This window comes from Globicephala melas, chromosome 11 (assembly GCF_963455315.2).
Source record: "Globicephala melas chromosome 11, mGloMel1.2, whole genome shotgun sequence".
Taxonomy (NCBI): domain Eukaryota; kingdom Metazoa; phylum Chordata; class Mammalia; order Artiodactyla; family Delphinidae; genus Globicephala; species Globicephala melas.
The window spans coordinates 67,082,481-67,099,511 of NC_083324.2; the positions used below are offsets into that span (position 1 = coordinate 67,082,481).

At 37.3% G+C, this 17,031-nt stretch overlaps 1 protein-coding gene across 2 annotated transcripts in view; it reads left to right on the forward strand.

Annotated features, from left to right (window-relative positions):
- The window catches only part of ZFAND3 (zinc finger AN1-type containing 3), a 337,867-nt gene that overhangs the window by 245,888 nt on the left and 74,948 nt on the right, over positions 1-17,031 (forward strand). For both annotated transcript variants that reach the window (XM_060307446.2, XM_070046699.1), the window contains exon 3: positions 1-183. In XM_060307446.2, the coding sequence (XP_060163429.1) occupies positions 1-183 (183 nt within the window). The remainder of the gene's footprint in view (positions 184-17,031) is intronic.

Here is a 17,031-nt window from a genome sequence, read left to right on the forward strand (position 1 = left end):
ATTTTCAAAAGAAACAACCAGACGATGATTCCGCTCCAAGTACAAGTAACAGCCAATCAGATTTATTTTCCGAAGAGACCACCAGTGACAACAGCAATACCTCGATAACCACGCCAACTCTTAGTCCCAGCCAGCAGCCGCTTCCGACAGAACTGAATGTAACTTCACCAAGTAAAGAGGAGTGTAAGTCTCAGATCCTGTGAAGTGGTAGAGAAAGCAGCATAAGAATCATATCATGAGTTTCTTGGTAATGCCTCTTCCAGAAAAAATGATAGCAGCTCTTTGAATTCAGGATTAAGTGTTAACATTTAGGCCCCAAGTCAGCAAGGTAGAGAGTAAGTTTCAGCCTTCCATTGAGCTTAAGGTTGGTGTGTGTGTGTGTGTGTGTGTGTGTGTGTGTGTGTGTGTGTGTGTGTGTGTGTGTATTTAAATTTATTTATTTTATTTATTTATTATTTTTGGCTATGTTGGGTCTTCATTGCTGTGCGCGGGCTTTCTCTAGTTGTGGTGAACGGGGGCTACTCTTTGTTGCGGTGCGCAGGCTTCTCATTGCGGTGGCTTCTCTTGTTGTGGAGCACAGGCTCTAGGCGTGCGGGCTTCAGTAGTTGTGGCACTCAGGCTCAGTATTTGTGGCTTGCGGGCTCTAGAGCGCAGACTCAGTGGTTGTGGTGCACAGGCTTAGCTGCTCCACGGCACGTAGGATCTTCCTGGACCAGGGCTTGAACCCATGTCCCCTGCATTGGCAGGCGGATTCTTAACCACTGTGCCACCAGGGAACCAGCTTAAAGTTTTCTTAAAGGAATGCCTTTTATGTTAACTGTCAGGGTACATGAGGTTTTGAACCAGTTTAGGGCAGTTGTTCTCAGCCCTGGCTGTAAATTAGAATCCACTGGGGATTTTTAGAACAATTTTAATCTTCAGCACCATTCCCTGAATCTGTAATTTAATTGGTCTGGAGTGAGGCTCAGTGATCTGTTCTTTTTAATTCTTCAGAGAATTCAAATATGCAGCAAAAATTGAGGACCACTGGTCTAGGGAACTTAACCTGATTTAGGAACCTTTGATTGAAGCCTTGCCTCTGTCACTAAGTGGGCCTCAAGTGTTTCTAGGCAGTTAACAAGATAACACTATATACTTCATAGAACATAGGATATTTGAAGGGAGGAGGAAGTAGTTTCTTTTACTCTTCTGTAAGTTCTCAGTGACAGAATACTATTATCATATATGTGATATGGAAGTCCATTGTCCACTTAAGCTTTATAATACTGTAACCATTTCCTTTAGGGCACAACTATAACTGGCAGGGTTTGAAAATTGTAGTGATGTTATGACATAGCAGCTTTTTACCTTTTAAAAGCTTTACTTAACTGGTTGAAATCTGGTGTTTCAAATTTAATGAATATCTAGAAATCCTTGGAATATGGTAGGTTAGAATGTTCTATCTACTAACTTTGGAAAGATTAGCAGAGAACAAATGTTTATCTAAACCCCTATCATAAACCACTGTACTAGGTAGAGTTGAGAATATAAAGGTAAAAAAGGCCGTAGTCCCTGTCCTCAAAGAATTTACTGTTTAGCAGCGGAAATTAAATATATTTCTTATATCATTAGTTCTCAACCAGGAGTGAGTTTGCCCCTCCCCCTCCCCCCAATGCTGTAAACATCTGACACTGTATCAGACAGCCCTCCACAGCAAGGAATTATCCAGCCTGACATGTTAGTAATGCCAGGGTTGAGAAACCCTGATACATGGTTGTATGCACCTATTTTAATGGTCTTTCTTACGTATTGAAGACATTGACTGTTGAAGAAGGGTGTTGGTTTACTGGAGAAGGTGCTGTTGAAGATAGACACAATATGGAGGAAAGCTGCATGGAGTTCTGCAATGGCAAGTGACTCCTTTAGGGCCATTTATGGAGGACAAGGCTGGGCAGGTAGATTGTGGCCGTGCCATAGAGGCTTGAACGCTCAGCGAAGATATTTGGATGTTAGACAGTAGTCATGTTTTTGTGCAAAGGAAGTAATATTACTACAGTTATTTTGCAGAAGTAGCATGGCAGTATTGAAAATGGGAAGGATTATACTAGATAACATTGCACAGAGAAAAATTTAAAATTATTGTAACCTATTGAATAGAGGCCTAGGCAAAGGTGTTGAAATTATGTAAGGGGAGAAAAAAAGATGAAAATGGTAGTGATAATGTTAAGGCAGTAGGTTTTGTTTTGTTTTTAAAAATCTGTTGAGGGTTGTGTACTTTTTTTTTTTTTTTTTGCGGTACGCGGGCCTCTCACTGTTGTGGCCTCTCCCGTTGCGGAGCACAGGCTCCGGACGCGCAGGCTCAGCGGCCATGGCTCACGGGCCTAGCCGCTCCGCGGCATGTGGGATCTTCCCGGACCGGGGCACAAAGCCGTGACCCCTGCATTGGCAGGCGGACTTTCAACCGCTGCGCCACCAGGGAAGCCTGAGGGTTGTGTACTTCTTGAGAGGCTGATGAAAGCTCTGGCCCCTTGTCTCAGAAAAATGACACCAACCATTTATACTCAATTTTGAGTAAAATTTTTCTAAAGCTCACTATGGCCTTTGGTTAAGAACTCCTTGTCTAAGGGAAAGGTTGGAGCTGATCAGAATCTCATCTTATGGAATGGCATCTGACTGGATTCACACACACCAGGATCAGGCCAGGATCAAAACAACTTGAGCAGCCCAAGTGCTCTGAGATAACAACAGCTACCTTTAATTGAGCACTTTATGTGCAAGACACTGTTCTATATGTTTTGCATATTTTTTCTTTTACTCCTCATGACAACTCATTGAGGTGTAAATACTCAGTTTCCCCATTGTATAGAAGGAAACAGGCAAAAAGAGATCAAGTAATTTGCCTGTGGTAGCAAACTAGTAACCAGAATAGCATTCAAATTTAGGCATTTGGCTTTAGAACTCATGCTTTTAATTAGTTAATTCGCAATGTGAAATATAACTGCCACAGAGAATAGAAGTATTCATGTTGGTAAGATCAACACTTTTTCTGTGAAATTAAGGTATGTGGAAACGCACATGGTAACCAAAAGTTACTTGATTAATTCATCATGAAATATCCTTATAACAGGGATTGAAAATAAAAACACTATATCCATATGACTGTATAACTAAAATATTTTCTCTGGAGTCAGATCTTTATGGGAAGCAGACCCATAACAAGGATTTACATAGCAAATGGCAGAGTGTGGACTCAGAACAAGTGGAGTTAGATGAAGTGAAAGTTTGAATCACGCTGATTGTCGGGTGCACTCTGAGGACATATAGGGAAGGTCTTATGTTCAGTACGAGATTCCATCTTTATGCCCTTTTTCCCTCCTCTGCTTGGGATTAGACCTACCCTGAGCTCTGGAGCCCCTAGGACACAGCACTTCCTGTGTTTCCATAACTTGCCACTCTAGGCTTCTGTAGACTGCCACATTTTTCCTTTCGATATATACGTAAATACCTTCAATCTGATTAAGGATGTGTAGTTCTACCAGTTTCAGATCCATTCTCTCTTTCTGATGACATCACTGCTTTAAACCATTATGTGTTTAACTCTTCAAGTGAAACTCTCAGAGTCTAATCTCATTTCCTAATTCTTGTGGAGCTCATTATTGTAAACCTTGGATTTTCATAGATCTGGAGAGAGGAGGAGATTTGCTAATATGAGGTTTAATGATGACTTAAGTGTTCAACTGGGCAGTTTGAGTTGGAGCTCAGGAGAAAGAAGTCAAGGTTGGCTTCATCCACATGCAGATGATAAGTGAAGCCTTAGGGGTTAAGTGAGATTGCCAAAGGTGAGAAGAAAGAAAAGCAGTGAGAATAGAACCTAGAGGGAAACCAAAACAGAGGAGGCAACTGAAGAAGTCAGAGAGGAGGCAAATGATAGTGGGCAAGGTCACAAAAGGCAAGGAACAAATTTCATCGTATGGTGTAGGCTTTATTAATAATGAAAATATTCACTCATATTTATAAAGTGTTTGGCTATCTTCTAAGCTCTTTACACATACTAACGTTTAATTCTCAATACTAATAATAATGAAATATTAATAATGAAATAATAATGAAAATAGTCACTCATATTTATGAAGTGTTTGGCTATCTTCTAAGCCCTCTTCTAAGCCCTTTACACATACTAACATTTAATTCTGACAGTGTCCTATAAGGTAGGTGCTTTTATTATCCCTGTTTTTACAAATGAGGAAGTTGAAGCATAGAGTGGTTCAGTAACTTCTACCCAAAATTCAGAGCTCTTGCTGCCCAGTGTAGCTCATGCTCTAACCCACTGATTCGGCTCCAGAGCCTGTGCTTTCAACCACTATAGTATATTGCCTCAACATTGTGAAAATGCTTCAGGAAACTGTAAGCTGACAAGAAAAATTTAGATTTGGTGATCATGTGATTAATTCTCTAAATAAACTATTTAATAAACTATTTCAGTGGTTTGTATATTCATTTAGCAGTCTTTGCTAAATGGCACTAGGTTAAGTGCTGGGTACAGAAATGAATAAGATTAGGTCTCTATCCACAAGGAGGTCACCTTTTCAGATACATACGTCTCTCCTTGAGTTTCTGGTTCTCCCTAACAGGTGCATGCGAATTTTAGGGTGAAAGGGAGGCAGTAGCAGGAATAGTGGTTAATAAGCATGTCATTTGCAAACGCTTTCTCAGGCGAGTTTTGCCATCTTGCCTAGGTTGAAAACTATGCTGGAGTGAGGAGATATGTGCCTGATTTGTGGATGGGGTGATATAGGGATAAGAAAAGTAAGGAAGGTTTGTTAAAGCTGTCAGGGCAAATGCATTGTAAGTCAACAGGAGGTAATTAAAGTGATTGCCAAGTAGCGGTGAAGACCCAGGTGAGAGTAGACAGCCTGATCCATTGACACCTTGTACATTTCTTCAACTGTGACCTACCTAGGAGAAGAAAGGTGGAGGAAGAGGCAGCAGGAGATTACTTATATTAATCTTTTAGTATTCTCAAGAGACCAGAATTTCATCTGTTGGTCCTTAGCTTCCCCTAGAGAGTTATGGAGAAGTAAGGTGTAGGAGTTGCTGGGAAATGGGTTTGGGATTCCAAATCCAAGTACTACATAATCTGTAAACTCTGTAGTAGTTATGGATCCATTGTTATTGTAGAATTGGAAGCGTTAGTGTAGAACTGGAAGTGCTGAGTCTTCTTTGGGGCTTGTGAAAGGTTTTACTTTTCTTCCTAATAAGCAATACTCATTCTCTTGATTACATCTGCTTTCTGCTTCTCAAAGTTAAATGAATATAAGAATAGAAAGGTGGTGAGAGTCTGGGTACATTAATGCTGTTTTGAAAAGACTGCAGATAGAGTAAGAACTATTGACAAGAATGTGTAAAGCAGAGAGCAGGACAGATTTTTATACAAAAGAATTTCTTAAAACACCTTGACTGGAGGTCAATAAAACAGGTGTCCAAAAGCTCAAAGTGATATTTCTTTGTCTAAACACACGTGTCTCTTCCTATCCCATCTTATGTGTGTCTGCAGAAGAGTCCATGGAACTTTAGCCATTAGAAGCATTTTCAAAAAGCAGTTGTAAACAAAATTCTAATAGTGACCAAAGGACTTGTTGTAACATTTAAATGCTATAAAAATGGTAACAGCTATTACCAGAGTACTTACTAAGTACCAGGCACTGTTCCAAATTTTTATTTGTATTAACCTACCTCATATTTATAATACCCTGTAAAGCGGGTGGTATTACCGTATCTGTTTTTCAGATGTGAAAATGGAGGCACAGGATGATTTTGTATCTTGCCCAACATCACAAAGCAGCCTGGCTTTCCAGCACCACCCCATTGCTGCCTGTCTCTGTAGTGATTTGTAGTGTAAAGGCTGTTGCTTGCAAATAAACTACAGAGGAAGGAATGTTGCGTAGACACTTAAAAAGAACAAAATAACATACATTTCTTAATGCTCTTGCTACTACCAATTTATTGTTCTTTCAATTTCCAGGTTTTTCATAGAGGAGATAAATTGTGGTTTATTTTGTTTCTTTTTTTTTGTTCCTCCCACATCTTTATTGGAGTATAATTGCTTTACAATGTTGTGTTTGTTTCTGCCTTACAACAAATTGAATCAGCTACTGTACTTTCTTTTTTCTTTTTTTTTTTAAAGATATCTATGACCCCAAACAGGCATAGAACACTTTCCTAGAAGCTTCAAATCTAGTCTAGGAGACATTGATCTTTTTTTTTTTTTTAATAAATTTATTTATTTTTGGCTGCCTGGGTGTTCGTTGCTGCACGTGGGCTTTCTCTAGTTGCAGCGAGTGGGGGTACTCTTTGTTGTGGTGCACGGGCTTCTCATTGCAGTGGCTTCCCTTATTGTGGAGCATGGGCTCTAGGTGCATGGGCTTCAGTAGTTGTAGCACGTGGGCTCAGTAGTTGTGGCTTGCAGGCTCTAGAGCGCAGGCTCAGTAGTTGTGGCGCACAGGCTTTGTTGTTCCGTGGCATGTGGAATCTTCCCGGACCAGGGCTCGAACCTGTGTCCTTTGCATTGGCAGGCAGATTCTTAACCACTGTGCCACCAGGGAAGCCCTGTGCTTTGTTTCTTGAGCCAACTTTTGAAATAATGTCAGGTTGTGGGTAGAACGCTGGAACTGGTTGTTAAAGCTGTCAGGGCGGATGCATTATATGAAATTCTGGTCTCTTTGAGGGTACTAAAAGATCAATATGAGTAATCCCCTGCTGCCTCTTCCTCCACCTTTCTTCTCCTAGGTGGGTCACAGTTGAAGAAATCTGCAAGGTGTCAGTGGATCACCTGGGTCTTCACTGCTACTTAGCAATCACTTTAGTTATCTACTCTTGACTTAGACAATGCATCTGTCCTGATAGCCTTAACAAGATGAGCAGATGACTGGTCACCGTAAGTCAGAGTCTTATAAGATTGGACTTAAAAGATTTTTTAAAAGACCCTTCTCTCTATTTCTCCTATAAATTCGACTTCCTATTGTTATGCTCTTAAAGGCCTGGACATCCTTGCTTGTGCCCTCTGGGGAGCCTTATGGTGTACATGCCTACAGAGCTAGGTTTTGTGGGGTTTTTGGTGGCAGGGGGCAGGGGTTAGCCAGTCCCACTATGTACTGGAGGGAAATTGAGGTGTTGGTGGAGAGTTAGCTGGTCTGTTTTCTTTCTAGGCAGGAGAGGAAGAGAACTGATACCTGCTACTAGGGAAGAGTAATGGCAAGAAATGGGCTTGTTTTTAAATATTCTGACATTCTAATCTAACAGTTAGAGAGGGCCCACCTCGTACAGAACACTTTTCTAAACTGTGTAGAGGCACATACTAAGCAATAAACAGCCACCAACACATATATAAAAAAATAGTTTTTAAGGGAAGTTGGCAAAGTATAACCCACAGGCCAAATTGGCCCATCACCTGTTTTTGTATGCCCACGAGCTAAGAATGATTTTAAATGAAAAAGATCAAAAGGACAGTAATTTTACATGTGAAAATTACATGAAATTCAGATTCCAGTGTTCACAAATAAATTTTTATTGGAACACAGCCATGCTCATTCATGTATGTATTGCCTGTGGCTGCATCTGCACTTTAACGTCAGAACTGGGTAGTTACTACGCAGACCCAATGGTCCTTTGCAGAGAAAGTTCGTCAACCCCTGTTTTACAAAGTCCTCTGACAAACGTTATTTTTCTGGGATCATCCTAACAAACAGTCTACAACATAGGCAGGGCAGATAGCCTCCTCCTTATTCTACAGATGAGGAAAAGGTTTGAATGGTGACCTGCCTTGAGTCACATGACAGGGCTAGAGCTCAGCTCTGGGCCTTTTTTCATCCATAATGCTGAAAATTTTTCCTGTTCTTCTCTACTATATATACCCAAGAGATGATTTTGTTGTAACCAAAAGAAAATATACAGAAAAAGTGAGAACCATACTAACTGAAATGTTAGTGAAGACTTTTAATGAATAAAGCTTCATTTTCCAAGTGCTGACTGGATTTTCCTTTAATATGACAGTGATTCCCAAAACAGAAATTTGAGAGCATTCTTTATCTGTGTGTTAAATTAATTTTTTTGAACAAAGAGATTTCCACTGTTTCCTTGGAAACTGGTTCCTGGTCATAGCCTAACTTCCCCAGGCATTTAAAAAATAAAATGGTGGCACATTTTAACAGATTTCCTTGCTAAACTGCCCTTGGGTCTTTGAACATGAATTGGGCTTCATTGGCTGCTAGTCTTCATTCCTGTCTGACAGATCTGTCCCTTGGAAAATTAATATCACTGCCACTGAGTGGCTGAACTTCATGTTTGTCTGTTTTTACCAATTAAATTTATAATAATCTCTAAGTGAAACTAGTTTTCCCTTTTTGGACTATGCCTACTTGAAGACCAGATAGTGTGCAAAACAGGCTGACTTATTCTAGTAGAACATTCAGAAAATATTACCTATTAAAAATATTTTATGCCTTCCTGCTGGGCTGGTTTTAAGTGAAATATGGTGAGGAGATTTATTTACGGTTCTCTCTGTATGTGTCTTTCTCTTCCTTTTTCTCTAATGAAGCTTGGAGCATCAGGCCATTTATCAGAGATAATTATACAACAGATGGAGCTTTTCTGATATATAATAGTATCAAAGTGGGAGATTCTTTCCCATAATGAAGAATGCCAAAATTTTAAATGTCTCTTCTGATTTTAATTTAAAGGTACTTTTTTTTCCAGTGCATTTATTTATCTTGAAGCTGATTCTGTAAAGCATGGTGCTTTTATTAGGGCTTGTGTTCTAAAAGGATTGGTACTTTGCAGTACAGTTTGATAACGTACAGTTATATGCTGTATTGAATTGAATGGTTGTAATTCACCAGGAATCAATGTATGGGATCATTGAATGAATCCTGGTCAAAATGCAAAAGGACTGACCAGTTTAGCAGTGTTTTCTTATGGAAATTACTTCTATTCCACATTGTTAGCTGGATCAAAACTTGTTCAAGCACTTAGAGTGTCATCTGACCTTTTTTGTAGTCTAAAAATAGAGTCAAAATTAAAGCAAAACCATGACTTTTAAATTAATTATTTGCTGCCCTCTTTTTTGTCTTAAGTTACTTTATTTTTTAAGTATACAAGTAAAGCAAAGACATACAGGTTTATGTATGTTAGAAGGTGAAAATATTCTTAATGCCTCCACCCCGTTCCCCACCCCCCAAATTCCCACTCTTTTCAGAGATAACCACTGTTTATTTATTTTGGATTATATATATTCTTTTTCTATGCAGTTATATACATGTCTACATAAATATAAGGTTTTCTTTATACAAATGAGAACATACTATATGTATTGTTTTGTAACTTGCTTTTTTACTTAACAATATATTTTAGAGATCTTTCTAGGTCAGCCTAATTCTTTTTAAACTGCTCTGTAGTATTCTGTATTATTATTATCTCTTTTTTTTTGAGACTGTTTCTTATATTTTACTGCTATAAACCACATGATGTAAACATTTTTAAATATAAGTAATGGTGCATGTATCATTTTTCCATGATAAATACATGGAAGAGGAACTAACGAGTCAAAGAATATGTATTAAAATTTTTATATACACCGCCAAATTAATTTCCAAAATGACATTACTACTTTATTCCTATATGCCACTTTATTTGAGTGAGCATTTTCCCCATACTTTTACCAACGTTAGGTGTTCTTTTCTGGGGGGCAACAGGCAAAAGAAAAGCTTATCTTTTTTTTTTTTTTGCGGTACGCGGGCCTCTCACTGTTGTGGCCTCTCCCGTTGCGGAGCACAGGCTCCGGACACGCAGGCTCAGCGGCCATGGCTCATGGGCCCAGCCGCTCCGCGGCATGTGGGATCTTCCCAGACCGGGGCACGAACCTGTGTCCCCTACATCGGCAGACAGACTCTCAACCACTGCACCACCAGGGGAGCCCAAGAAAAGCTTATCTTAACTTGCATTTACCTGACATCTCCTGATAGTGAGATTGAGCACTGTTTCATATGTTTATTAGCTATTTGTGTCTCCATTGATTTGTCTATCTGTATTCTTTGCTTATTTTTTTGTTAGCCTTTTTTTCTTACTGATTTGTAGGAGCTCCTTATATATTCTGGATATTTGTTATGTATTCTTATATATTTGTTACATATCATGTAAATATTTTCTTCCGGTATGTCACTTAAGACTTTTTAATTTTGATTTGGGTGCCTTGTATTCCATTAGAAAATTCACAGATTTTAAAATTCAAGTCTGTTAGTTTGTCTTCTAGTTTTGTGTGTTTCTTAGCAGGCTTTCTCCATCACAGGGTTATAAAAATATTTTTCTTCATATTTTACAGTTTATATTTAGCTCTTGATTCCATCTGGAATTTATTTTGTATATGCTATGAGGTATAGGGATTTACCTTTATTATTTTTCCAAATGGATAACCAATTGTGTCAAAACCACTTATCAGTTAGGCCTGGTTTGGAATTCCGTCACTATTTTATAAATGTAAATCTGTTTTTAGACTCTTTTATTTTGTTCCATTGGTCTAACTGTATATTCCTGAGACTGGAAAATAACTTTGTGGTGAGTATTGGGATCTGATAGAGCTAGTTCCCCCTTAGTTTATCTTTTTCTAAATTTTGTTGGCTGTTTTTTTGCATTTTTTCTTCTCAGTGCACTTTGTCAAATTCTATTGAAAATTACAGTGTGATTTTTAATTGGGTTTACACTGAAAATAAAGGTTTATTTGGGAATAATGGACATTTTAATACATTATTGGGCCTTCTCATATAGGAATATCATTTGTCTTCATTTGTTCAAACCTTCTTAAATATTCTTGAGTAAAGATTTATTATTTTCTTAGTGTAATCCTTATACATTTCTTGTTAGAAATTCTTCTTTATAGCTTTATATATGTATTTCCTGTTCCTAACTCTGATACTACTTCTTATTACTAATGTATGTGAAATATATTAGTATATCCCACATAAATGTAGTATTTGCTACAGGTTTTTTTGTAGATATTATTTATCAGGTTAAGAAACTTCTATTTTTAGCTTGTTAATTTTTTTAAATCAGAGAGGAATGTTTATAAAATGCTTTTCAGCATCTGTTGAGATGATCATATACATTTCTCCATTAATATGTAATCTCTTAATTTAATAGACTTCCAGTGTTAAACCATCTTTGCATTCCTTGAATAAACTCTGTTAGTTCTTTCAGTGTACTGATGGATTCAAAATGCTAATTTTATTTTAAGTTTTGTACCTTTTTAATAAGTGAGTTAATTTTGTGTACATGTGTGCTTGTATATGGTGGGCATGCTATTCCTGTCTAGTTTAGATACTAGTTACATTAATCTCATAGAAAGCTTTTCATCTTTTCCTGTGCCCTAACACTGCTTTTTGTCTTATGTTCTGACATTGTGTAATGTATCTGTTCTTTGAAAGCTTGAAGAATTTATTCATAAAACTGATTGGCCTGATATCTGATATTGGACTATTTATATTTTCGACCTCATTTAAAGTTAGTTTTGGCAATTAGTATTATTATAAAAATGTCTATTTCATCTACATTTCTAAATTTATTGGAATTTACTGGAACATATTCTTATATAAAAATTTTTTTCTATTAAAGGTGCTCTTAATTTTAGAATATGTATTGTACCAAGTACACAAACTAAATCTTATTCTTAGTCTAATATTGTTTATATTTCCTAATTTGTCTTTGTTTATGATCCTCTAGTGTTAGCTCAATGGAGAAATATTAAAGGTCTGGGAAGTTGTTATTGCCACCATTGTGTTTTCATAGGATTACAGCCATAATCTTTAGACTGTTCTTGCTTCTCATCTTGTCCTAGTCAATAAACTAGTCAGATGAATCCCCATTGACATCATGTTAAACAAAAAAGGGAATTCTTTTATTGACTCATCACTGCCTATTTGATCATCCAGATTCTTAATCTTGTATCAGACATCCTTCCCCCACATAATCTGGAACCTCATTGTTTTTGACCTTCCTACCTTTCCCAGCACTGATACTCAGCTCTGAACTGAACCAGATCCTTGTTGTCCCCAAAAGACACCATGGCAACTCATATTACCATTTTTATTCATGCTCTTGGAAGCCTACCTCAGAAACATTTCATTCACGCTTGCTTCCTCCAAGGAATTCCTAACTTCCTCCCTGTAACATCTAATCACATATTGTGTTGGTCACCTCTTTGACATGAGAATCTCATCTCTCTGTACCAATTTAGAGGTTATACCCCAAATTAGCAGAGACTTAATTTTGCTTTGCTCTGCCCCATAGCACCCAGCAAGGCAATACTCAGTAAATGATTTAAATATTTAGAAAAGTTTACTAGTTTTTCATACTTTTGAGAACCTTCATGTGCTCATGTGTTTTGATACACTAAAGAGAGGCTTCTCATTGCCTGAACCTGGTTTTGAGCAGCTACTTAATATTTTTATTGTTTTCTGTGCCATTCAGTAACCTCAAGGTGAAGTAACTCAAAAAGGCAGTTGCCCTACCTAATTTTGAAATTTGGTTGTCTTGTTGTGGTGACAATTCATCTCTTTTAACAGAGCTTTTAGCATAATGAGAGACTTTTTTCTGTTGTTTTAACTGCAAATAGCCACCTGCCTGTTGTCAAAGAGCAGTTTCTGCTTATGGGTATTTCTTTTATCACCTGAATTTCCCTCTTCAAGGTTCCCCTTTGCAAGAGAGACTAGCAAACTTTAAACACCCATTTTTCAAGGATCCCTTAAGAAGTCTGCAAATCTGAAAGGTTAGTTTCCCATAAAGGTTTCCTCAGGCACTTAATGAGATTATACAGTTATTGATATTCATACTAGGTTTTGAAGCAGCATCATCACTGCCCCCTCTTTGCAAATGCAGATTTTTTTTATGTTCTTATTAAATGAAATGCTCTACACTGGGCTGTGAAAGTAAAGGTCACAGTGAACAACCACACATCACATAGCTTTAGCCCTTTGCAGTTGTCATACTGTTTTTATTTTGTCTAGATACAGGTAATAGGTGACTCTGTGCTGATTTTAAATTAAATCTGACTTTTGTTATGACAGAAGTGTTTGGCTGAAAAAAAACCATATAATAGGGTCATCTATCTATTTGCGTGTTAGAAGTAGTTATTTTAAACTTACGTGAATATATTTTAATGGTGTTTGTGAACTTCTCTCTGAAAATTCAGAGCTGCCCATGCCAAAAAATGACTACATGTAACTTTATGTTTTGTGTTCATATGTTCTGTTGCTTCATAAACCGTTTATTTCACTTTTTCATCTGTCAAAAGGATTCTTTAGATTTAATAAACAATAGGATGCCATGTTGGCAAGGAATTTTTAAAATTCCCAAATATCAATATAAACACTTCTTTACATAATTCAAATTGTGACATTTTCAACTATTATTTGCAAAGATAGGTCCTGTTGGTAAGACCTGCTAGTGTTCACTTCTGTAAAGCAAGGAGGTTTGGCTAAGTTTCCTTTCAATCATTGACACTTTGAACACATTGCCAGCTGTGGTACAGCTACTTACAGGAGAGGCTCAGCACAGGGTCAGGGAAGAAGGGCACCTATGTTCAGAATTCTTTTTAAATGTCCACGGGGCAGTACCTATGGCCTAAATAGACGTATTTTTTAATTTTCTCTGAAGCCTCTTATAGAGAACATGCACAGGTCACTTCCTTTTCTGAGGAAGGCAGTGCATTCTTTCATTTGCAGATGCAGGACAAGATTTATGAGAACACTCTTGGTAGCTAAAATATGTCAAAAAAATAAAAGCTCTTGTAATACTGAGTGGTTTCTTCATTAATGTTATGAGATTCATGCTTGTGTTGATGGTAAAATGCAAATATAGAAACCTGAGTTGGGCCTTAGTTAAGCCTGTAAATAGTCAGAACTGAAGTCTAAATTGGAGAAGTGACAGCTCCCGATTTCATATTCATATTAAGTATGCTTTGTCACAGAAACAAGTGTCTAAAAATAGAACTGACTTCATTTGCCAGGTGATATTTTGACCTCTCAAAAAAGGTTTCTTTCTAGTTTTGAACCGCAAGATAGTGGTGTCTTAGAAATTCAGTGTTAATTGCTGTTGGACTTTATCACATTTCGGAGTATTAGTGGTGAGTGTTTGTCGGTATCTTAATGTACGGGATGCTCTTTTTTGGTTACAAGGGTTCTAGGTGAGAGATCACATCTGAAAAACAAACAGATTTAACTGCTCAGAATCCTTTGAGTTACATGAAACATGGTTTTACTCTTCCTACATAAGTAGCAGAAATAGAATGTTCTGGGTTGAAATTATAATTCTAGAGTTTATTCCACTATTCTTGCCTTCATTTATTTAAATATTAATGTTTTGTTGAGAATGGGCAAACCTTTTACTACTTTTTGTACTAGTGCATTGATGGGTCTCTGCAGGACTAGAACAGTCAGTTGGCATGTGAGCAGAGTGTGGAGAAGATGGAAATTATATTAACCTGTTTTGTTCTATACCAGGCTTTCGCAAAGTGTGGTCCAAGGACTTATAGAGGTCCTCAGGACCCATTCACAGAGTCCCTGAGGTCCTTCCTTTTCCAACTATATATCCATGTAAGGGTGATTTTTCTTCATATGCTTCATATAAGCAATCCATTGTAACAGATTGAATGCAGATGTCAAAATCCAGGCTTCTTCTTTAAGCCAGGCTGCTCTTATATTTTTAAAATTTGTGGTTATTTTTCATAAAAATATGTTTTTATGTTGACATTAATTATTTTGTGAATTTTAAATGAAAATTAAAATTTTTTTTTCAGTTTTTATTTCAGATAAGGTAAATATCACTAGATATAACCCACATAAAGAAAAGCTCTTTTGTGTTCTTAATAATTGTTAAGTGTAAAAAGTTCCTAAGATGCAAATGTTTGAGAACTGCTGTGCTAAATTAACATGTAAATATGGTGAAAATCAACTGTTTATTAATAGTTCCATTTCCCTTCTGAATAGATATGCATGTTCAATAATTGATTTTAGCCTGGATCATTTTCATTCAGTAGTGAAAAACATATTTTGAACACCTCATATGCTAGGGTACCAAGAAGCTTAAGACTTTGCCACTACCCCTAAAGATCATGCCATTAAGGCCATTGCTGGGTCAAGAGAGAGCATTTCTTCCAAAACGCATACCCTGGCCCCAACAGGGATGTCCACGCTACCATAGAAGAGTCTGTCAGTACTGGGCAAATGGAAAGCATTCCTGATTTCATTTTGCTTGTAGTGTTTTTCCCTGAGGAAGACGTTGTGGGAGAATTAAACTTTATTTCTGTTGTGCAGATAGACTAATAAGCATACTCACGCACAAACACACACACTAATATTTGCAGAGCTGACCAGCTACAATTATTTAGGGGAGTCGGGGTGGAATGGTAATGAAATTTTGTTGAGAGACCCTTTTTATGAACAAAACAGAGAGCTTACCAATAGCAATTTCTTACCTACTTTGGAAATCCCCTTCTCATGAATCCCTGATTTAGAGCTAAATGGTGTGAAAAATCATGCAGTGAGTTAGGATTAGAATTTCTGAGAGATTAAAACTTAAGATTCTGTAACAAGCTTCGTAAATGGTTTAATTTGGAAGTTTCATTCGGAGAAATGGGAGGGCTGTTATCGGGGCTGAAGATTTTCTGTAAACTTAGATTCCCACTCATTATATCTTTATGCATCCTTATTTATAATCGATGGTGTACTTCAAACTCAATTATGTAGACAGATTAGGTGTGTCCTTTCTGATTAAAACAGTTTGTGAATTGCAGGTTTAGGGTGAAGTTGGAGGATAGGGTTTTCTTTTCTGAAGAGATGGCTTATTATCTTGTGCGTTCTGGTCTGTCCTTAATATTTATTACCATTTACTATTTGAAGTATCCGTGTGTATTTTGAAGGCTTTTAAAGAAAGAATGTTTTACTGCTGAAGGAATATACATTCTTTGAATATTTTTAAAAGATAGTTTTACATTCTTAATATGACCACATCAGGAGACAGTGTTGAGTTTATTTCATTATCTCCATTGCATAGATTTTTTTTTTTTTAAGGATGGCTCATCAAAAAAGACTCCCATAAGATATTATGAATCTCTAGAGTGGAGGGAGAATTGTAGCTCATGAATCTGTTGTCTGAAATCACCTTTTGAATAGCAAGCCTGGAAAAGTGAGATGTTGCAAAGGTAAACAATGTACAGATTATGACAGAGTGGAATTGACAAGCTGGTTAAAAAAGGATGATGCATTTCTAATTAGCCCACAGTGCCTTAGTTAGAAATTAATTAGATACTGTTATGTAAATGTCATGCTAATTAAGCAAGAATATTGAAGTGTTATAAATCTACAAAAAGAATGGCTATTTTTGTGTATTAATGTTTTGCAGTTATCATGAAAGCTGGTAGTAGAATATTTGATTACTGAGCTTCTGGCAATTTTTAGCTGACTGACTTCTTGACAGTCCATTTTTCCTAATTGATGTGGTTTAGCACATGGTATAACTGCAGCCAATGGGGGCTAGTGGAATCAGGATGCAAAAATAACTACTCATCACATCTCTTTTAACAAAACGTTTCTGGGTAGATTGTTGATCTCTGTTTTCAAGGTTAAGGAGAAATACTGTTTTTCTATATTTACTCAGCCTTAGATTTTGAGTGCCTAAGATGATAACCAGCATAAATGCAGCCGCCCTCCATACCTGTGTTCTTGTCTTTCTCCTGAGTCATAGTCTTCAACCAGTCAGTTGAATTGACTACTGTGGTAGCTCAGTGTTTTTTGACATGCTCAGTAACTAACTCTATAGGAGGCTGAAAAAGGTTCCTGCCACTTTGGCTTGAAACGTGAATGTTAATAGTTGACGGGATACCTTTATTCAGTCCTTCTGGTTTTGCAGGTTACAGTGACTTTTAGTATGCAGATTTGACCCCTGTCTTCAACTTTACAGGGCTGGCTGAAATCAGTACTGGTTCCCTAAGAAAATCCACTACCCTGTTGC